This window comes from Dreissena polymorpha, chromosome 1, assembly GCF_020536995.1.
Source record: "Dreissena polymorpha isolate Duluth1 chromosome 1, UMN_Dpol_1.0, whole genome shotgun sequence".
In the NCBI taxonomy this organism is placed as follows: Eukaryota; Metazoa; Mollusca; class Bivalvia; order Myida; family Dreissenidae; genus Dreissena; species Dreissena polymorpha.
Window position 1 is genome coordinate 47,931,901 of NC_068355.1, and position 21,881 is coordinate 47,953,781.

Below are 21,881 nucleotides of genomic sequence, written 5' to 3' on the forward strand. Positions count from 1 at the left end.
ACTTTCTATGACCGCGAAAAATAAAACTTTTTGATTTACGATATTTACTTTCTAAATGGCTTGCATGTGGCATAGCATTGCATGTTCCGCAAGATAAATATCTCGACTTTTTCAATGAATGATTTCGGACTGTTTCATTAATCAGAAAATAACTTTTAAACGTATATAGACCCATGTTAAGCGAGATAATTAAGTACCATTTTTATACACTGCCATATTGTGACATACCGAGTTGCCTCCCTTGTTGGTTCATGCTACTGGATTATTATGCCACCCTTCGAAGAAGAGGGCGTATATTGTTTTTGCACATGTCGGTCCGTATGTCCGTCCACCAGATGGTTTCCGGATGATAACTCAAGAATGCTCAGCCTAGGATCATGAATCTTCATAGGTACATTGATCATGACTCGCAGATGACCCCTATTGATTTTAAGGTCACTAGGTTAGGGGGTCAAGGTCATAGTGCCCAAAATAGTAAAGTGGTTTCCGAATGATAACTCAAGAACGCTTATGCCTAGGGTCATGAAACTTCATAGGTACATTGATCATGACTCGCAGATGACCCCATTTAATTTTCAGGTCACTAGGTCAAAGGTTAAGGTCACGGCGACCCGAAATAGTAAAATGGTTTCCGGATGATAACTGAAGAACGCTTATGCCTAGGATCATGAATTTTTATTGGTACATTGATCATGACTCGCAGATGACCCCTATTGATTGTCAGGTAACTAGGTCAAAGGTCAAGGTCACGATGATCCGAAATAGTAAAATGGTTTTCGGAAGATAACTCAAGAACTCTTATGCCTAGGATCATGAAACTTCATAGGTACATTGATCATGACTCAGCGATGACCCCTAATGATTTTCAGGTCACTAGGTCAAAGGTCAAGGTCACAGAGACTCAACTTTGAAAAATAGTTTCCGGATGATAACACAAGAACGCTTACGCCTAGGATCATGAATCTTCATAGGTACATTGATCATGCCTCTCACATGACCCCTATAGACTTTCAGGTCACTAGGTAAAAGGTCAAGGTCACGGTGACTTGACACAGTAAAATGGTTTCTGGATGATAACACAAGAAAGCTTATGCCTAGGATCATGCAACTTCATAGGTGCATTGATCATGACTCGCAGATGACACCTATTGATTTTCAGGTCACTAGGTCAAAGGTCAAGGTCACAGTGCCAAAAAACGTATTCACACAATGGCTGCCAACACAACTGACAGCCGATATGAGGGGCATGCATGTTTTCATGTAGTATACTTATATTGATATTTACAAAATTGATGCATATGAATGATAGACTACTGAAATCATTTAAATGATACTAAAATCATGACAGTGAATTAATACTGATAATTATTTAATATATTTTGCTTGATACAATCATGTACATCTATATCAAATGAGATCATACTGTAACTTCAGTGATGAATTTCAGTTAATTAAATTAAATCCAAAATATTAGTAACTCCTATATCTCTCCCTCAGCGCGCACACCTAAACATCCTGCTGTGTACCTATCCAGATCCATATTAAAAAATATGATACATAATTATGAATCATATTGTTAAGAGGGGATGATTTTATCTCTGTTGTAGCAATGTATTGTTTTACTTCTTTAATCAGTGTGTTTAAAGATATATAAACATAGCTCCAGGGTCAGTGCTTCAGGCAATGAATATTTCATATCCTGATCTCTTTTTCTAATGGATATTTAACTAGTTCCTACATTCAATACAGTCAAATATATGTTAAGTAGTATCTGTACACATTGGTAGATTAAATTTGTACATCAAATATTGGTTTTTAATGTTAAAAAGATATAGTTCAAATGTTCATATAAGATTAATTTAGAACCTTAGTCACGTCACGGAGATCTAGAGTCCGTGGTCATGTGGTGATTAAACATTTTTAAATATAACCACTTTTAGATGGAGTCCTGACCAGATCTCAAATGCATATCCCTTTTCTCTGTCACCCTGGTCATCTCCTATCAAAATGGCAAAGTATATGCTAAACAGTTCATTATACACAATGGTTGAATGTAGTACTTCAGAAAAAATTGACATCCTTTTCACATGGAAAGTTCACTTTGACAGTCATGGAAAAAGAGCCTGCACAAAACAGATCAAAAATACTTTTTTAAGTCCTAAATTGACCTGGCTATAGAAATCAGATTATTAAAAGCTCAATTAGTCTATTTATATCATATGCTTTGTGTATTGTAAACATACACACAATATTGCAGGTACATGATAGCAATAAATAATAACAAACCCATCCATACTATAAAGGTCAATGGCAAAGCCTGTGAGAAAAATTTGAACACGTTGAGTGTAATCGCACAACGTGCTCATGGTGAGCTTTTGTGATCGCTTTATGGCCGTCGTGAACCGCCAACATTTGCCTTGTTAACTCTGTGGATGCCACGTTAATAGTCCAATCTTCATAAAATTTGGCTAGAATATAAGTCTCAATAATATCTTTGATTGGTTCGAAAATGGTTATAATTGATTGAAAATAGAGCTGTAACGATTCGGTTCAATGAATAAAAAAACCCGGTTCAACGCTGCCGATTAAATTTCGATACCAATACGGCCAATATCGATTCGATTCACTGCAATCCCGATTGATCCGCATTTTAAGCCTTACTTTCCAAAACCGACATCTTAACGTTCTTGTCATTTGTAATACGTATTGTGATTGGTCAATAGCCAATATGAATCCAATGAATTAATGAATGAATACCATGCTGAGCCTTACATCAGCCGGTAAAATGGCTTCTTCAACCATGCCGAACGACGCACCGTCAAAATTAAAATTAAAAATATTTCGATCATTTCGGGTTTTCGAAGTTTCTGATGCAAAGGCAACGTGCAAAACGTGTTTTGTTGATGTAAGTTACCCATATGTTTTGTTTACTAAACTGTGTGCATTCTGTAAAGAACTGGATGTTGTTTAGATACTTACATTTTTGTTTGTTGTTGTTTTCTGTTAAACGCATGTACATTTTATGTTATTCAAGATAAATCAACAGGATGTTGTGTTCAATTAATGTGTTACTCATAAAACAATGTTGCGTTTTAAATTGTATTTTAAAAAATTAAACACTTTAAATGTACAACATAATAAGTTAATAACAAATACCAAACATATTTATGCATGCTCTGGACAAACCAAACATTAAATGGTTTTCAAAATAAGCAGCAAATAGTTTAATTTGAATCGAATCGTAAATAATCGAATCGGACCATTTGGTATCGAAATCGAATTGAATTTAATGATGGGTGAATCGTTACAGCTCTAGTTAAAAACATGGCTGCCAGGGGTGGGGTATTTTTCCTTATATTGCTATAGTAAAACCTTGTTAACACTCGAGAGGCCACATTTATTTTCAGATCTTCATGAATTTTGGTCACAATATTTGTCCCAAAAATATCTTGTTATCTCAGGTGAACGACTTTGAGCCTTTCCGGCCCTCTTGTTTGTTCATTTACAATTTGAAGAAAAGATATCATTGCACATATGTCTTTTACTTTTAGAATGTGTTATGCTGCATTTCTTATGTGGCTTGTTCGGGGTAAATTGTTTAGCACATGTCGGTCAGTCCGTCAGTCGGTCCGTCCACCAGATGGTTTCCCGATGATAACTCAAGAACACTTAGGCCTAGGATCATGAAACTTCATACGTACATTGATCATGACTGGCAGATGAACCCTATTGGTTTTTCAGGTCACTAGGTAAAAGGTAAGGTCACAGTGACTAGAATGCTTAGGCCTAGGATCATGAAACTACATAGGTACGTTGATCATGACTGGCATATGACCCCTATTAATGTTCAGGTCATTAGACCAAAGGACAAGGTCACAGTGAGTTAAAACAGTTTAATGATTTCCGGATGATAACTCAAGAATGCTTACGTCTAGGATCATGAAACTTCATAAGTACATTGATCATGACTGGCAGATTATCCCTATTGATTTTTAGGTCACTAGGTCAAAGGTCAAGGTCAAAGTGACTCAAAACAGTAAAATGGTATCCGGATGATAACTCAAAAATGCTGAAGCCTAGTATCATGCAACTTCATAGGGACATTGATAATGACTGGTATACAACCATTATTGATTTTCAGGTCACTAGGTCAAAGGTCAAGGTCACAGTGACGAAAATGTATTCACACAATGGTTACCACTACAACTGACAGCCCATATCGGGGGCATGCATGTTTTACAAACAGCCCTTGTTTGTCTTATGTTGGTAAATGTTTATCTCGGTCGATTCTAGGTTAAGTTTGAAAGTAGGTCATATGTGGTCCAAACTAGATCAACAGAACAAATCACAGGAAAGGTGAGTGAACACTTCATGAAAATTGGACAGAATGTTATCTCGATGAAATAAAGTTTCAGTTTGAAAGTTGGTAGTTTGTCAAAAACTAGGTCATAAGGTCAAATTAAAGAAAATTTCCTTTACCTTTCTACAGGTCACATTGTCTTCCTGATTTTCATAAAAATTGCTCACAATGTCTATCTTTATCAAATCAAAAGCTGAATTTGCAAGTTGGTCATGTGCAGGCTAAAGCTAGGTTACAACTTAGTCAAATCATACACAAGTTTTTGACAGTATAGAAGAAGTTTTGGGTGAGCGATACAATGCTATCTTGTTTTAGAACAGCCTGTAGTAAGAAAGGGAAGGTATTGTATTTGTTTCAAAAGTAACATTTTATTGTGATTGGAAGTTACTTAGCAATTATATGATGTCATAGTTTTGGTTATTTTGCTCACTTGTTATGATGTGACAAGGTTAGCTTTTGTTAACCCTCTTTGTCTGTTGTATTTTATCCAAAGTTTATTGTGAACACATAATATATCATTTTACAATGTTTATATTTGTTCACCTCTATGTCATTTTGGGTTTCATATTCTGTCAAAAATTAGGGACCTAGGTCAAATATAAGAAAAGGTTTGTAAATACTTTAGTGGTCACATTCTCTCTCTGATCAACTTGTAAATTGGTTAGAACATTATTTATAATGATTTCAAAGTCAACCTTGAAGGTAGCATATTCAAAATTTAGGTCACAAGGTCTAGTCTCAGTGATTTATCAGTGATTATCAGGTCACGTTCAAAAGTGGGTCATGTGCTTCCATGTATATGATCAATAACTATAATCATTAAAATCTATGTTAACACTTACATTTTTACCTGATCCTCATGGCAGTTGACCAGAATTTTCAAATAAATAAAAGTAGGAACTCCGTAACAAGGCTCAACTAGATCGGATAGACGCAAATAGTTTGTTCATACTCACAATGCCATATTTTTTTTTCTAGATCTTCATGAAAAATGTGTTAATATCAATAGGAAACAATCAGTTTCAGGTGAGCCACATTTTGCTGTTAAAGCTATCTATATATATAGTATAGATTGTTACAAAACCTTGTTTATCAATATTTTTTTACAAAAATGGCTTTCTAAAAGTTTTAGTCTTGGATGATATATTCCTCAACTTATAATCTATGACAATCTTTTGAGAAGAAAAAAAAATGACAATTATTATACCCCAACATACTGTGATGGGGGGCTAGCACAGGAATTCTCAACTATGTTCATCGAAAAATTATGGGTTAGCATATTGTTGCTATTTTATCCATTGGTTGTCTGGACCATTACTCCCAAAAGAATTGTAAGTTCAAATATGAGACTTTTAGGTAAATAAATCTCATTGAAGGGGAGTGCAGTGTCCAAGAACTATTAACTATTGACCTGCGGATAAATGACAAGCAAATTAAAATACACAATTGCGGTGATGTAGATTAACTTAAATGGATTCTTATTTATTTTATGCTTTCCGGTGATTTATACAGAAATATCAGTGAAATAAACTGGTATTTCACTGTTTTAAGCAGTGAAAAATAACAGTGAAAATATCGATATTTTTCGCTGTTTTTCTGGGAAAATCGATATTCCACCGAATCCAACAAATATCCTCTATATATCCATCTTTTTCAAAAGCATCGTCACACCAGTACGTTCAGTATTTCATGAAGATTGGACAATAAATGTGGCTTCTAGAGTGTTAACAAGATTTTTCAAAAGCCATTCATAGCCATATAAGGAAAAATGCCCCGCCCCCTGGTGGCCATGTTTTTAAAGAAACCAAAACCACTTTCGAATTCATCCAAGATATCATTGGGACAAATCTTCTGACCAAGTTTCATGAAGATCGGAAAATTAATGTGGCCTCTAGAGCGTTAACAAGGATTTACTATAGCCATATAAGGAAAAATGCCCTGTCCCCTGGCGGCCATGTTTTTCAACCAAAGGGCATCATTTTTGAACTCGTCCGAGATATATTTGGGATAAATCTTCTGACTAAGTTTCATCAAGATTGGGCAATAAATGTGGCCTCTAGAGTGTTAACAAGATTTTACTATAGCCATATATAGCCACCCTGGCGGCCATGTTTTTCAACCAACCTGCATCATTTTCGAATTCGCCCATATGGCCATATAAGGAAAAATGCCCCGCCCGTTGGCAGCCATATTTTCAAGCAAACGTTACCATTTTCGAACTCATCCAAGATATCATTGAGACCAATCTTCTGACCAAATTTCATGAAGATTGGAAATAAATGTGGCCTCTAGAGAGTTAACAAGGCAAAAGTTGACAGCGCACAATGGACGACGCACGATGCACGACGGACAAAAGGTGATCACAAAAGCTAACCATGAGCACATTGTGCTCTGGTTAGCTAAAAACACTAAAACTAAACAATGGTAAAAAATCGGGTCGATTGCCTTGTAGCAGTCCATGCAAAGAATTCAGTTACTAAAAATGTATCCCATAAAAAAAGTGTCACCTTGATCTCTTGCTCTAGTCTGTCGATATGAAGGACAATTTGTTCATACAAGAAGCTGCCAAACTCCTGGTGAAAGATATCAAGTTCATCTACAGTGCGAATTGACTGAAGTCTCTGAAACACAAGAGATGAAATAATTAAAAAAAATCAGATCGATAGATGATCTGAACCTTGAGTAGCGTCTTTCTTTAAACAGATCACAAAAACATCATAGTCTTGGAGATTTTTACTAGTACAAATCTAGTGTATGTTGACTCCATATGTTTTATTGCCCAAATGTCATTTATTTCATGTTATTTACAGATACACACAAGTGTATCTGTTTGCAATTTTTGCAAATAATGAACATAATTAATATATTTTCTTGCAATTAATTTGCAAATCTTTTATTTTAAGGGAGCCATTACTCCACTCTAACAGGTACAACTTTATACAGTTTTATATGAGAAAAGATTTTGTGAAATGCATCTTAAACTTAAATAAAAACATAAAGGCCAAATGCCATAAGGAGCTCATCTGAGACCCAAAAAGACTTGACTGTTCAGAGCAGATACATTTGTTATAATCACAAGGTTTCACAAAAGACTTCTAAGGAAAAATGCACCAACAACTGGAAGCAAAACAACAGTCATTTTCTGTCTACAATTATTATATGTTCTGAGCAAGCATCACGATGAGTGGGTACAAATTGTGACTTTATAGCCTTCAAATGGTTTTACTAAAGCCACAAAAAGCAAACTGCCCTGAATAATGAAGGCTATGTTTTCAAATAGAGAAGAACCATAGCTCAATCATCATTAGAACATATCTCCCGAGGACATTTCATTGGGAGTGTGCTAACAACAGTGATTTCTTGAATGTTCACAAGCATTTTCCTTTAATATGACCAACTAGTTTTGACCTAAATTGACCCAGTTCAAATTCGACACTGTAGTGTTCACAAGCTTTTTCTTTTATGTGGCCTAATAATCTACCCAGTGCGACCAAGTTTAGATCTCATTTTACATATCATGGTACAAATGTTCCGATCAAGTTCCATAAATATAAAGCAATAAATGTGGGCTCCAGAGTGTTCACATGCTTTTTCTTTCATATCGACATGTGACCTTTTTTTTGTTCCAACATAACCAAGTTTCAAAATAAATGAAGATATCACTAGGACAAATGCTACGACCAATTGTCAAAATAATTTAGAAATAAATGCAACCGCTAAAGCCTTCACAAGCTTTCTCTTCTATTTGACTGTGACATGGATTTTGACCCTATTTGACCTAGCCTTGAGCTCAGCCAAAGTATCATTAAAAAAGATGTTCTCAAGTTAAATAAAGATTGGGTTATACATGTGAACTTAAAAATGTTAACAAAGTGTTACTATAGCTATATAAGGAAAACTAGCCCCCAACATGGTGGCAATATCTTCCAATGGACCATTAATGCATTAATGCTTAGAATCGGTCAAGATATCACTTTAACAAGTATCCTTAGCAAATTGCATTATGATTTGGCAAAAAAAAATTACGTATTACTTGTAACGTGCTGATTCTTATGCGAGTTCTTTTTTACTCAAAGTGCAAGTGACCTTGACCCTACTGCCCATCCGCCCAACTCCATTCTAACAACTACAATATCAAACTTGTTCGACAACGTCATTTAAAATGAAACACAGGTATGTATTTATTACCTCAGAAACTGTTGCATGCAAAAAGGGGTAGTATTAAAAACAAATAAACTCCAATCAATCCCATATTCAAATTATACACGTGAAGCAATACAAATTGTGAACATACCACAATAATGTACAATCTTCAACTTCTTGAAAAATGTTTGATAAAATGAAATACTAAAAAATATACTTCAATCAATCGCATATTTAAATTAAACACTTGATGAAATATTTGTCAACATACCACAAGCATTTCATCCTCGCTCAGTTTGGTCTGTAGGAAGTCGTACGTGATGAGTTTTGCATCGAGAACGATCTCCGCCTTGAAGCGGCTCTGGTCCCCCATATCTATGGTTTTCACATCGTGGACTGCATTCACAAGCTTGTCGTTTTTCAGGAACAGCTAGTTGTCCTTCTCATACGGAAGTGCTCTGGAAAGGTTGAAAAGACAAATGATTAACACTCTGGGAAAACGGGGCTTTATGCATGTGTGTAAAGAGTCGTCCCAGATCAGCCTGTACAATCCGCCTGGATTAGATTTTCATTTAAAAGAGACCTGCTTTTAACAAAATTCCATAAAAACAGAATGTGTTGTCCCTAATGAGCCTGTTAAGACTGGAAGGACACTTTACGTACATGCATTTGACAAATTTGCCCATGGAGCAGGTAAATTGTATCTTTAGCTAATTAACTTAATTAAAGAGTGTTGAACACATATAATAGGACTTAGAAGAGGAAAATTTGAATGCATGCCGTTTGAACTACTAGTAGACAAAATCAATTGAAGGAATTTGGACATATAAATGACAAAATCAAGCAATACGGTTCAAAGACTAAGATTTTATAATAAAAGTACAAATGCAATATATTCAGTACTCAATATAAAAATTAATTGCCTTAAATTGTTTATGATTATATTAAACATGTTTTCACTAAAAAATAGTGTGTGAATACGCTTTTACTTACTGGCCAAGCAGTTTATCAATGTTCTGCTTCTGAATGAAGAATGACACAGAGCCAATCACGATGCTGATCAGAAACGAACCCATGGCGTCAATCAGGTAGTTATCTGAAAAACAATTGTATGAAAATAATAAACATTTTGAAAGATATTATTAGCAATTAGTTCTTAAACAGGCATATCAGTAAAAGGCAATTAAAAATTACTTAAGCTGAATGACATGACAAAATGTGCTTGTTCATTTGGTAAGGATACTGCATACAAAGACTTACGCAATTCATCATTGAAACAAAAACTATATTATTATGTCATATTAATAATAAAAGGGTATCCGGTACCTTTGGAATAGAATGACTTGACAACAATGTGCATGTACACCCTACTGTATATATATTGACAGAAGGAAACAAAGACTGTATGACTGACATCAAGTAGGATAGAAACAATTACCTGGGAAATTCGTTCCAGTCCGACAAGAACTCAATTCCATTACATTAGAATCATGACAGATGCACAAGGCCATGACTACATGCTCACCCTTTCCATTAAATAATATAGATCTAATATGTCAATCATTAAAATATGTGAATCTGTTTCAAATATATTACAGTGTTGGAACGCAACTCTAGAAAAGAGTTTACCAGGAAATTCTTAGGAGAAAGTACTCATATCTTTGAAAAGGACATATGTATACAATTTTAACCTGCTAAACATTTGAAAGTCAAATATGAGCATGAGTATGGAGATTTTACATATCAGAAAACCCCTTCCAAAATCCTCTCAAATCTGTCACAAAAATCTGAGAAGTTTAAGAAGAACTTTTTCAACTATATAAATGGTTGATGTTCAATCTTTTTATTTGATAAGGCAGCTTCAAATATGCAGAATCTTATTCCTATAACACAAAACATTCACTGGCAGTCTTTGCTGTCTGCTTACTGAAGTGCTGACTGAGCCAGATGGAGGCGGCACATATGGTGACCCCCAGCACGCCTGCAATGTCCCCCAACAGCATCACGTTGCTGCATGGGTCATCATTCTCCTTGACTGAAACAAACACAAGAGGACCTTTATTATTTTCCTTGACTGAAACAAACACAACAGGACTGTTATCATTCTCCTTGACTGAAAAACAACAACAGGACTGTCATCATACTCCTTGACTGAAACAAACACAACAGGACTGTTATCATTCTCTTTGTTTGAAACAAACACAATAGGATCGTTATCATTCTCTTTGACTGAAACATATACACCAGGAAGATTATTTTTCTCCTTGACTGAAACAAACAAAGCAAGACTGTTATCTTTTTCCTTGACTGAAACATACACAACCGGACCATTATCGTTCATCTTGACTGAAACAAACACAGCAGGAATGTTATTATTCTCCTTGACTAAAACAAACACAACAAGACCATTATCATTCTCCTTAACTGAAACATACATCACAGGACCGTTATCGTTCTCCTTGACTGAAACAAATACAACATGACCATTATCAGTATCCTTTTCTGCAACAAAAATAACAGAACCGTTATCATTCTCCTTGACTGAAACATAAACAACAGAAACATTATCATTCTCCTTGACTTAAAAAAGCAAGTTATCTCTGTGAATTCATTTGATTACTAACATGAGTAAGGATAAAATTAGTTTTAGAAGCAAGCGAAAGTGTGTACTAGTTAGAGAAAAAATAAAGTGCAAGGTAAATGTGCGTATGCTTTTTTAACATATTTTAGCAACCTATATGATTAATCTGATGATTTCTAACAGTTTGAATCAAAACATTCCAAGACTCAATATCCAGGTAATACAATTTTATAGTTTATTATTAGATCCATTAATTTCCTTCAAATGAATCCTTATTGCACACTTGCTTGTACCAAATTATGTATTATGTATCATTATCTCATTTTAGATAAACAATTTTTCATATATTAAAATATGAACAACAAGAGCTGTCTCCATCGGAAGACATATACCCCCAAAAACGCTTTATGAAACCTAAACACAGATTTCGAAACCTAAACCCAAACGCGGAACCTAAGTTCAAGGTCAAGGTCAAAGGAGTCAAATTTATGTGCGTATGGAAAGGCCTTGTCCATATACACATGCATACAACATATGAAGGTTACATCTGAAGTGACATAGAAGTTATGAGCATGTTTCGAGCGGAAACGCATTTTTTTTTATGATTCAAGGGCCGTTACTCAGAAGTGCCCAAATTTTTATGAAGTTTGGTGAAGATCCGATGACAATTGGTGGAGTTATTGAGAGCTCAAACGAGAAAAAAACTCAATTTTGTATGATTCAAGGGCCGTAACTCAGGAATGTTGGGGTCAATTTGGCCGAGTATCGAACTTGACCTAGATCTTATGACCTTACACATTATCATGAAGTATGGCATAGATCCTATGACATTTGCTTGAGTTATTGTGCGGAAACGAGAAAAAACGCAATTTTTCGATTATTCAAGGGCCGTTACTCAGTAGTGTCTGGGTCAATTTGGACGATTATCGAACTTGACCTAGATGTTATTGCCTTACACATTGTTATGATGCTTGGTGAAGATCTGATGACAATTGCTCGAGTTATTGAGCGGAAACGAGAAAAAAACAAATTTTACGATGAATCAAGGGCCATAACTCAGGAGTATGTTGGTCAATTTGGCCGATTATCGAACTTGACCTAGATGTTATGGCCTTACACATTGTTATGATGCTTGGTGAAGATCTGATGACAATTGCTCGAGTTATTGAGCGGAAACGAGAAAAAAACAAATTTTACGATGAATCAAGGGCCATAACTCAGGAGTGTGTTGGTCAATTTGGCTAATTATCGAACTTGACCTAGATGTTATTGCCTTAAACATTTTGATGAAGTTTGAAGAAGATCTGATGACAATTGCTTGACTTATTGAGCGGAAACTAATCCGGACGGACTAACTGACTGACCAACGGACATTCCGATTTTAATATGCCCCCCGAACCAATGTTCTGGGGGCATAAAAAACTACTTTTAAATCTTACTTTATAAACCAATGTCAAATAAAAAAATGTTGGAAAGCTTCATAGATCAAGCATTTAGATTGCAAATTTCTTAAGCATTAATAGATACACAAGTAAACATATATATTAGAGCTGGGTGATGCAAAAGTAGTTGTTATGCCATAGGCAGCCCGCGCAGCACCAGACAAGTCTTTGCAATTGCACAGTTTGGTCAGGGCCTACTCTGTCTGCTTATGCGATCTTGGAACCTTACATGACTTTATAACGGAGAGGGTAGCTACTGACCAGATTATCCTACGCTGGTCTGGAGATACTCTGGACGTATATGTCCTGACTCATTTGTTAATGACTGTAGTTATTACCCAATATTCAATTTTTATCATTTTTTGAGTAAACATGTAAACACTTTACTCAACTAGCATAAATTCGTTTAAACAAAAGATAAATCAAATATACATAATGTATTGCTTGACAGATATATTTTCCTTCTTGGCTTCCCCTTGCATGTGTCGAGCAGCAAAAAATAGTGATACTACAAAAGAAAACAAAAAATAAATTTACTGCACACTGAAAAATAGTTAAAAACAAAAGTAGTCATGATTGAAAATCTTGACCTAATCAATCTTTTACAACACTAATTTTAACAAGGCTTCCCAAAAAGTGTATATTGCAAATAAAACATGAAAAAGCATCATTTCTTACCTGCATCTGTACAGAAGTTGAAGCCAAGGATAAGATAGTTCTGAAACAAAAGATACGATTGAAATTTGATATATATACTATTCATCTACTGATCAATTTGAAAAAAAAGAAAGAATCTGTTTTCATTTATAAATGTATATGATTATGATCTATGTGTAAATATGACTAAAAAATAACTACTCTCTAGGTAACACAAAAACCACCCATGCAGAATTACTTCAAGCATCACAGATTATCAGACACTGTATAAATGGAAAGAGATGATGCCCCCTATTTCACTGCTTTGAAATAAAATTTCAATATATCATTTGGCAGGTTTAGAAATTATCTCCCTTTTAAAGCTTATTACTTCCCTTGGATTGTATTTTTTTACTTTTGAACTTGAAGGATGACCTTGACCTTTTACCACTCAAAATGTGCAACTTCATGAGATACACATGCATGCCCAAAATCAAGTTGCTATCTTCAATATTGCAAATGTTATGGCCAATGTTAAAGTTTTCGGACGGACACACAGACTGACAGACGGACAGTTGAACTGCTATATGCCACGCTACCGGGGACATAAAAATGGTCAACACAAGGATTACATGCCCAGAAATGGTTATTCGCAACAAGTACATAGTCAGGCAATACAGGCTATCCCACCCCAGTTCTATCGCAAGCTAGGAAGTGATTCTAATGTCAGACTGATCTTACACTAAGGGTACAGAAAAACTACATACAAAGAAATTGTTTCCCACAATCGAAATAAAAAAAAAAACTACATATACAGAAATGATTTTAAAATAAGGGTACAGAAAGCTACATACTAAAAAAAAGTGTCCACAATTGAAATACAAAGACTACACAGTGTTTTTAGCCACCATTTTGGTAATGGGGCCAAATCCCATTGGATTGGGAAAAATAGCATCCTTTTCACTTTAATTGCTAAACTCATTGTTGTTGTATTTTTGCTAAATAAAACTTTCAAAATTGAGTGTAAAAGTGTTTTTCATTATAAAAAATATTATAAAAAATACAGGTGTCCGAAAATTTAGAGACGAAAAATACTGTGACTGTAAATTTAGAGATTCTTCAAATATCGCATGGACGATCGGATAATATGATGCAATATGTAAAGCGCCCATTGTGTCAACAACTAATAGAACATTATTGTAAAATACCATGCAAAAGCTTTGCTACTGATACATAGAATGTTATTAAATAAAAAAGTAAAACTATTATAACATACTGCTTACTTCAATATATAATATCAAATGTTGCTGGGTGAAGCTATTGTTTATATCTGGTATACATGGTTAATTACCGATTTACTCAAATTTTATCATCAATTGCCTTAAGGTATTCATCTGCCAGGTTTTATGACCTTAATTAGGTTGTAAAAACCTATGATCTAAGAGTCACCAGATAAGAATAATAAGGACAAAAAGCAGGCAAAATAGGGCTGTAATATATACTGTCTGAAAATTTAGAATCATTAACTATGGACGAAAACAAGTTTGTCCAAAAATTTACAATCACAAACAATAATTATTTTGGCTAAAAAAGGAGATGTCTAAAAACTTTGAGTAATTACAGTAAGATCAACTCATAGAGCTGGATCGGAGATGTACTTAATGTTTAGATTGATTTTTTGTTTAAACCTTTGATTGGAAATTGTAAGGTCAAAAAAAAACACAACACTGTTACATAGCCAGAAATGGTCATCCACTATGGGAACAGGGAATATCAGGCATTGTTTCGCATGGTACATGGTGATACCAAAGCCTATGAAGAAGATGAAGTTGGCACTGAACATGCTGGAGATGTGCATGTCATTACGGTAACCATACCTGGAAAATAGGGGGCAAAATTACAGTTTTTGCAAAACAAGTTTTAAGAAGGAGTTGTCATACAATCTAAACTTGTCAGAATACACCCAAAAAAGAAAAGAAAATAACAATTCAAATGAATCTTTTAATTTCATAATGATGCATACTTCTTATCATTTTTTGAAGTTTTGTTTTATGAGAACGTATTGTAAACGCATTTTCTTAAACAAAATCTTAAACTTAGTAGCAATGACTAGCACAAAATCAACATAAAAAGATGCAAAAGAAAATAATTAAAGGGAGACTACTCCAATAACAGTAAAAAGTACATGCACTCCGGTCCCTTTTCGTATTCTGGTCTTCTAGACTGTTTTTAAGAATCACGCAAACATCATTACATACAAATAATGACATTGTTTTCCAAAATAATTGCATCAATATAACACATGAAAATACAATTTAGCACCTACATTTTAATTTTGAACGAGTGCCCATTGTTTTCAAATAGATTCTTAAAAAGGTGCTTAATTGTATAGGTGTGCAAGTTTCCTGAAACTTAGAGTAGCAATCAGCAATTTAAATAGCTTTAGGTTATTGCAAGTGCCAATGCCTTTATAAAGATTTGAAAACAAAACATACCAGTTGTGGCATATGGAACCAATAAAAACTTGACAAGGGTTGTGGCGCGCTACATTTATTGAAAATGAACAGAACAAAAGTTGGTACTTTAAGTTAAAAGTAGGAAAAATGCATTACATCTGACATTGAATTGTGACCTATTATTATCATTGGATTAATAATTTAAACAAGAGGACCCTAAGAAACCTTGAATGCTCACCTGAAAAAAAGAAATTATTTTGCTAAGTAAGTGTTTATAAACCATGTTATTCCTGCGGTATGGCCAGTTTTGATCCCAGACGCATGATTTGAACATCATAAAATGTACGCACCAATTATTAAACCCCTGCTCCTTGATGATTCATACAAGAAGATTTACATATAAGTCTATATAAATCATGTGACCCCTGCGGCGCGTTCAGTTTTACACCAAGTGCATGATTTTGAACAAACTTAGTAGAGGACCGCTAGGCGATGTTCTCTTTTTTGACTAACTATTTTAGCTCTCTTGACCTACATATGCAATTATTCAGAACAACTTGAACTAATTTGAAAGACAGCCACCCTAGGATCATTGTGAAAACTAATGACAATCTGCTTTGCTGTGTAGTTGGAAAAGTTAGACACTGTTTGCTAAAATATCGCGATCAGCACTGCTAGTTTAGATGAGCTAAAGAAGAATTAAATCTTTTTTTGTCTTAGGAGCTTTGTATATACCTTTAAAGGGTATGTTATACATTTCTAATACCGACAAGAACATTGATATCTTACGGGTGTGCAGCATCCGCCTTTCTCATAGACTTGTATCTCACCACAGCTAATATCAAATGAAATGAACAACAAAATTGTTCAATGTCATGTGTAGGAAAAATTTACTTTATTTATTTAATCTTTAATCAACACTGGCCTGATATTCTAGTTTTATCATACCACCGCATTGATAGCTGCCTGATATAACGTTGCCTGATATATTTTTTATATCATGGTCAACAGGAAGTTCTTATATCAGTCAATGTTTGGAGTTACGTGAGATTTGCAATAAAGTCAACAATTTCTATCAACATGAATCAGGTTCAACAAAACAAACAATTTGATACCAAGAACGTACATATTTTATTCTTGTTTAAAGTCATAAATCATAAAAGCGTTTATTTTTTAAAAATCACCACAGCCCGCACTACAGAAGTTAAATGACGTCATCAACGGGAAAATAAATCTTAAATATCGATATAGTCATTGCACTCGCAAGTGTTGCACAGAAAGTCAAGACAAATGATAAACTGTATGCTAATCCTCAACTTTTAAAACGAACGATTTAACACGCTTATGTCAATATTGACACCATCATCAAAATGTCAATTTCAATACACATCTCCAAAATGGCATCTCCAAACTATACGTTTAAGTGTGTTCTTCGATTAAATTTGTCGTTACAGTCCATTCCTGATCTCCAATTCAAGACGTGTTTAATACAAGCGGGTGTACTCTTCTCATTCGTAGTGCAAACAACTTTTTTTTCTCTATACGATGTTTAAAATAAGCGATTATTCGTGTCGTCTTTTCGAACGCCGTTGCAACATGTATGTCAACGTGTAAAAGCCGGATCAGCAAAATCGCGTACATTTTGAATAAAAAAAATGGATTGTTTTGCAGATTTCTAGGGAAATGTAGTATGATAAACAGAAAAATAGGTTACTGCCCCATCGTTTTGCAATATATCAGGCGAGGCAAGCCTCGCCGTTATATTACAAAACGATGGGACAGTAACCTGTTATTCTCTATATCTTAAAAGTTTATTCGCTGTGCAAAAATAATAATAATAAAGTCTCAAATCTTGTGACTGAGGTTTTTTAAGCTTTAATTAATAATTTGTCTTATTGAACATTAACCTAGCATTCTATTTGGTAGTTCACATTGCAGTACCTGATTGACGACGTCTCCACAGGAATGCATAAACTCAGAGGACATGCTGGGAGACTTGGTCCACATCCACAGCACACCCTTGGCACTGGCATTCAACACGTTCCTGCGGCAAATACAAATACTGGCCTGGTCACAAACATGAATAACATCCCCACAATGCTCAAGGGCAAATAACTCAGAAATGAATGAATTTTAAGTTTTTTTTATTTAATTTATTGAGTAATGTAGAAGAAGCTTGGTCCACAAACTTGTTTGCAAATCTGGTTTATGATACTAAACAAACCTGTCAAATATTATCAAAAAAATTGATATCTTAGATTGGATTAGAAGAAGAAACAAATTTGATATTAAAAATTGAATAAGAAGCATGCTGATTGCTAGATAAAAACAAGAGCACCGCCTAGCAGGTGCAGACCGCTCATCTATTTTTCTTTTTAATGGTGAATGGACCTATCTCAATTTCAATCACAAAGCAAGGAGGGGTGGAGTGGAGGGGGTGTATAGTGTTGGGGTGTGGTCATTAATTACATTTTCTTCCAAAAATGCAAAAAAAATGCAATTTTATTTTTTGGGCAGGGGGGGGGGGGGGAGGGATTCTTAGGTGGGATGGTTGGACAGTATTTCAAAAGTAAAATAATACAGGGGGGGGGGTTGGGGGGGTGGGTTGGGGGGTATAGTGTTAGTGTGTGGTGGTCATTTATTAGATGATCTTTAAGAGAAAAAAAATTGGGGGAGGGGGATTCAGGGTGGGGGGCTTGGGGGATGGTTTGGCTGGAGTTTATTGTGGTATGTCAGGTAAGAGTTGTTTTGTCAAAGCATCAATCAAATCTAATCATAAATAAAGAAGTTATGGCAATTTTAGCAAAATTTAATAATTTGACCTTGAGAGTCAAGGTCATTCAAAGGTCAAGTTATAATTCAACTTGCCAGGTACAGTACCCTCATGATAGCATGAAAGTATTTGATGTTTGAAAGCAATAGCCTTGATACTTTAGAAGTAAAGTGGATCTAAACACAAAATTTAACCATATATTCAAAGTTACTAAGTCAAAAAAGGGCCATAATTCCGTCAAAATGACAACCAGTGTTATGCAACTTGTCCTTTTACTGTACCCTTATGATAGTTTGCGAGTGTTCCAAGTATGAAAGCAATATCTATGATACTTTAGGGGTAAAGTGGACCAAAACACAAAACTTAACCGAATTTTCAATTTTCTAAGTATAAATAGGGCACATAATTCTGTCAAAATGCCAGTCAGAGTTACATAACTGTGCCTGCACAGTCCCCTTATGATAGTTAGTAAGTGTTGCAAGTATGAAAGCAATAGCTTTGATACTGTAGGAATAAAGTGGACTTAAACACAAAACTTAACCAAATTTTAATTTTCTAAGTATAAAAAGGGCACATAATTCTGTCAAAATGCCAGTCAGAGTTACATAACTGTGCCTGCACAGTCCCCTTATGATAGTTAGTAAGTGTTGCAAGTATGAAAGCAATAGCTTTGATACTGTAGGAATAAAGTGGACCTAAACACAAAACTTAACCAAATTTTAATGTTCTAAGTATAAAAAGGGCACATAATTCTGTCAAAATGCCAGTCAGAGTTACATAACTGTGCCTTCACAGTCCCCTTATGATAGTTAGTAAGTGTTGCAAGTATGAAAGCAATAGCTTTGATACTTAAGGAATAAAATGGACCTAAACACAAAACTTAAACAAAATTTTCAATTTTCTAAGTATAAAAAGGGCACATAATTCTGTCAAAATGCACGCCAGAGTTATCTACCTTTGCCTGCCCAGTCCCCTTATGATAGTAAGTAAGTGTACCAAGTTTGAATGCAATAGCATTGATACTTTCTGAGAAAAGTGGACCTAAACACAAAACTTAACCGGACGCCGACGCCAACGCCGACGCCGACGCCAACGCTGACGCCGACGCCGACGCCATGGTGATGACAATAGCTCATATTTTTTTTTCAAAAAATAGATGAGCTAAAAATGGATAAAATAAAAATCTATTAACAGTAAAACAACCTCGGTTTTGTCAGTAAGTAATTGGGCAATAGTACTCGCTACTATTCCGTATATTTAATTTTTTCGGCGATGTAAACAGCCTGCAAGATACATCAGTAAATAAAACAAGTAATGCTTTTTACTTCTGTTATAAATATTATTATTATTATTATTATTATTATATTGTGCACCGATAGCTGAGGGAAAATACATGGGATTTAACTAAGTTGCGAGTTTTCATTTTCTATGCAGCTCGCGGGACTGCTTTCATTTAAATATTTTAGTTAAAATGGTAGTTTTCCATCTTCGTTCAAACATTGTTACACGTCAGTAAATCGTACAACGCGTCTATGAAACAATATTTAAAGTAGTTTAAACAGGATCTTCAGAAAGACAAATATTTACTGCGTTCATTTCCAAAACGGATGTATAATACATTTTATTCACGCCGTGTTTCCAAGTATTTCCGAGTTTAGTTAAAACAATGGACAGCATTGAAAGTATTTCATTTCAAAATACAAAATCTTAAGGATGACTGATAGAAAACAATAAACAGTTCCCTATGTATAGTGACTTATAAGTGCTGTTTTGTGTTTTGTGTATGTACGGGTGTGTGTGGGTGGGTGTTGTGGGTGGTTAGGTGCGTGCGTGCGTGCATGCATGAATGTATAATTCCTTGTTTTTTCGCTTGTCTTCGTGCTTGCTTTCATGTTATTTAGTTCGTTCTTTCGTTTGTTCGTCTATTCGTTTGTTACGCGTGGTGTTGATTATCATTGTTTGCTAGTTCGTTCGGACATGGTTATAATGAACGGCGGCCTAAAGATTCTCAGTCTCATTTTATCAGTGAACATTCATTTGGAAAAGATATTTGACAAATGTTGGATGAACGATCCTCCACGCAGAGACTGATTCCAAGCATAGGTCGATATCAAATCCATCCCCTAATAACATAACGCGTGGTGATAATTGAATCAAATATTACTTTAAATATAATTTGTTTCAATTTTTAGCTCGGCTGTTTTCGGAGAAACCCGAGGTATTGTCGTAGCCATCTCGTCGTGTCCTATGGCAAGCGGTTCGACGCATAATCCCAAAAAAATAAGGTTTCTCATGAGAACCTAGGTTCTCAGAATGAGAACCTGTTTTCAGAATGAGAACCTAGATTCTCGCTTGAAGATTGCACATGGCTTCAGGAACCCAAGTTTTCAAATGAGAACCTAGGTTTTTACGAGAACCTATGTTCTCATTTAAAAACCTAGGTTCTCATGAAAAACCTAGTTTCTTGGGATTATGCGTCGAACTTCTTGCCATATCCGTGGTTTTCATTTGGGAACCACAGGTTCTCATGAGAACCTAGGTTTTCAGAATTACGCTTCTTCAATACTATATCCTTGGTTTTCATTTGGGAACCATAGGTTCTCATGAGAACCTAGGTTCTCATGAGAACCTAGGTTACCAGAATTACGCGTCGGACGGCGTTAACTTGCTCGTTTGGAATACGGGACACATATTATTCAGGGCGCAGGATCAATGGGGTTCACATATGCTTACACACGGGCTGGACAGAATGAAAACACGCCGTTAAGAACTTAATTTGTGCAGATATCTCAAGTTAATGAAATATGTTTACAAAGTCTTTAATGCATACGTTTGCTTGCAATGTGGGCTGATAACTTACGACTGAATAAGACATTATTACACATTATCAATAGAGATTAAACTTATATTTATACCATAATGATTGCTTACTATATCACAGACATACTTTAAATAGAAAACTGTACACAAACAAGGGAACTGAATATCTGAAACTCATTTAATGCTGTAACAATAAATTATGTAACGATTAATCTGAATTTGTTTCAATTTTAGTCTCAAAATAATATGTACAATTAAAGATGTATTTCATATACAGATTCATTTTTTATTAACGTGTTCAGACTTAGCATTGTCTGAACATCGTTCAAAAAATGTTCTTTGGGAGTAACATTCACTGTTTCACGTCTATTTCTTATCATTCTACACATATGCCGCCAGCGTGTACTAAGCAATGGGAGACAACTGGAGAATAATCATGGCAAGCGGTTCGACGCATAATCCCAAGAAACTACGTTTCTCATGAGAACCTAGGTTTATGAAATCCCAAGAAACCAGGTTTCTCATGAGAACCTAGGTTCTCATGAGAACTTAGGTTTATGAAATCCCAAGAAACCAAGTTCCTCCTGAGAACCTAGGTTCTCCTGAGAACCTAGGTTTTCATGAGAACCTAGGTTCTCATGAGAAACTAGGTTTATGAAATCCGAAGAAA

General features: G+C 35.0%; 3 protein-coding genes across 6 annotated transcripts in view; all 3 read right to left on the reverse strand.

Annotated features, from left to right (window-relative positions):
* The window catches only part of LOC127879193 (uncharacterized), a 341,912-nt gene that overhangs the window by 212,585 nt on the left and 107,446 nt on the right, over positions 1–21,881 (reverse strand). The window lies entirely within an intron of this gene.
* Positions 1–21,881, reverse strand: part of LOC127879229 (glutathione S-transferase-like) — a 252,638-nt gene that overhangs the window by 71,699 nt on the left and 159,058 nt on the right. The gene's annotated exons all lie outside the window — the stretch shown is intronic.
* On the reverse strand, positions 6,868–13,020 carry LOC127879271 (zinc transporter 9-like). The gene is made up of 5 exons (XM_052426039.1): positions 12,962–13,020; positions 10,431–10,537; positions 9,497–9,599; positions 8,775–8,961; positions 6,868–6,981 (listed from the first exon to the last, which is right to left on the reverse strand). Exons 1-4 carry the CDS (start codon positions 13,006–13,008, stop codon positions 8,934–8,936), a joined length of 285 nt encoding a protein of 94 aa, XP_052281999.1. The 5' UTR covers positions 13,009–13,020; the 3' UTR covers positions 6,868–6,981; positions 8,775–8,933.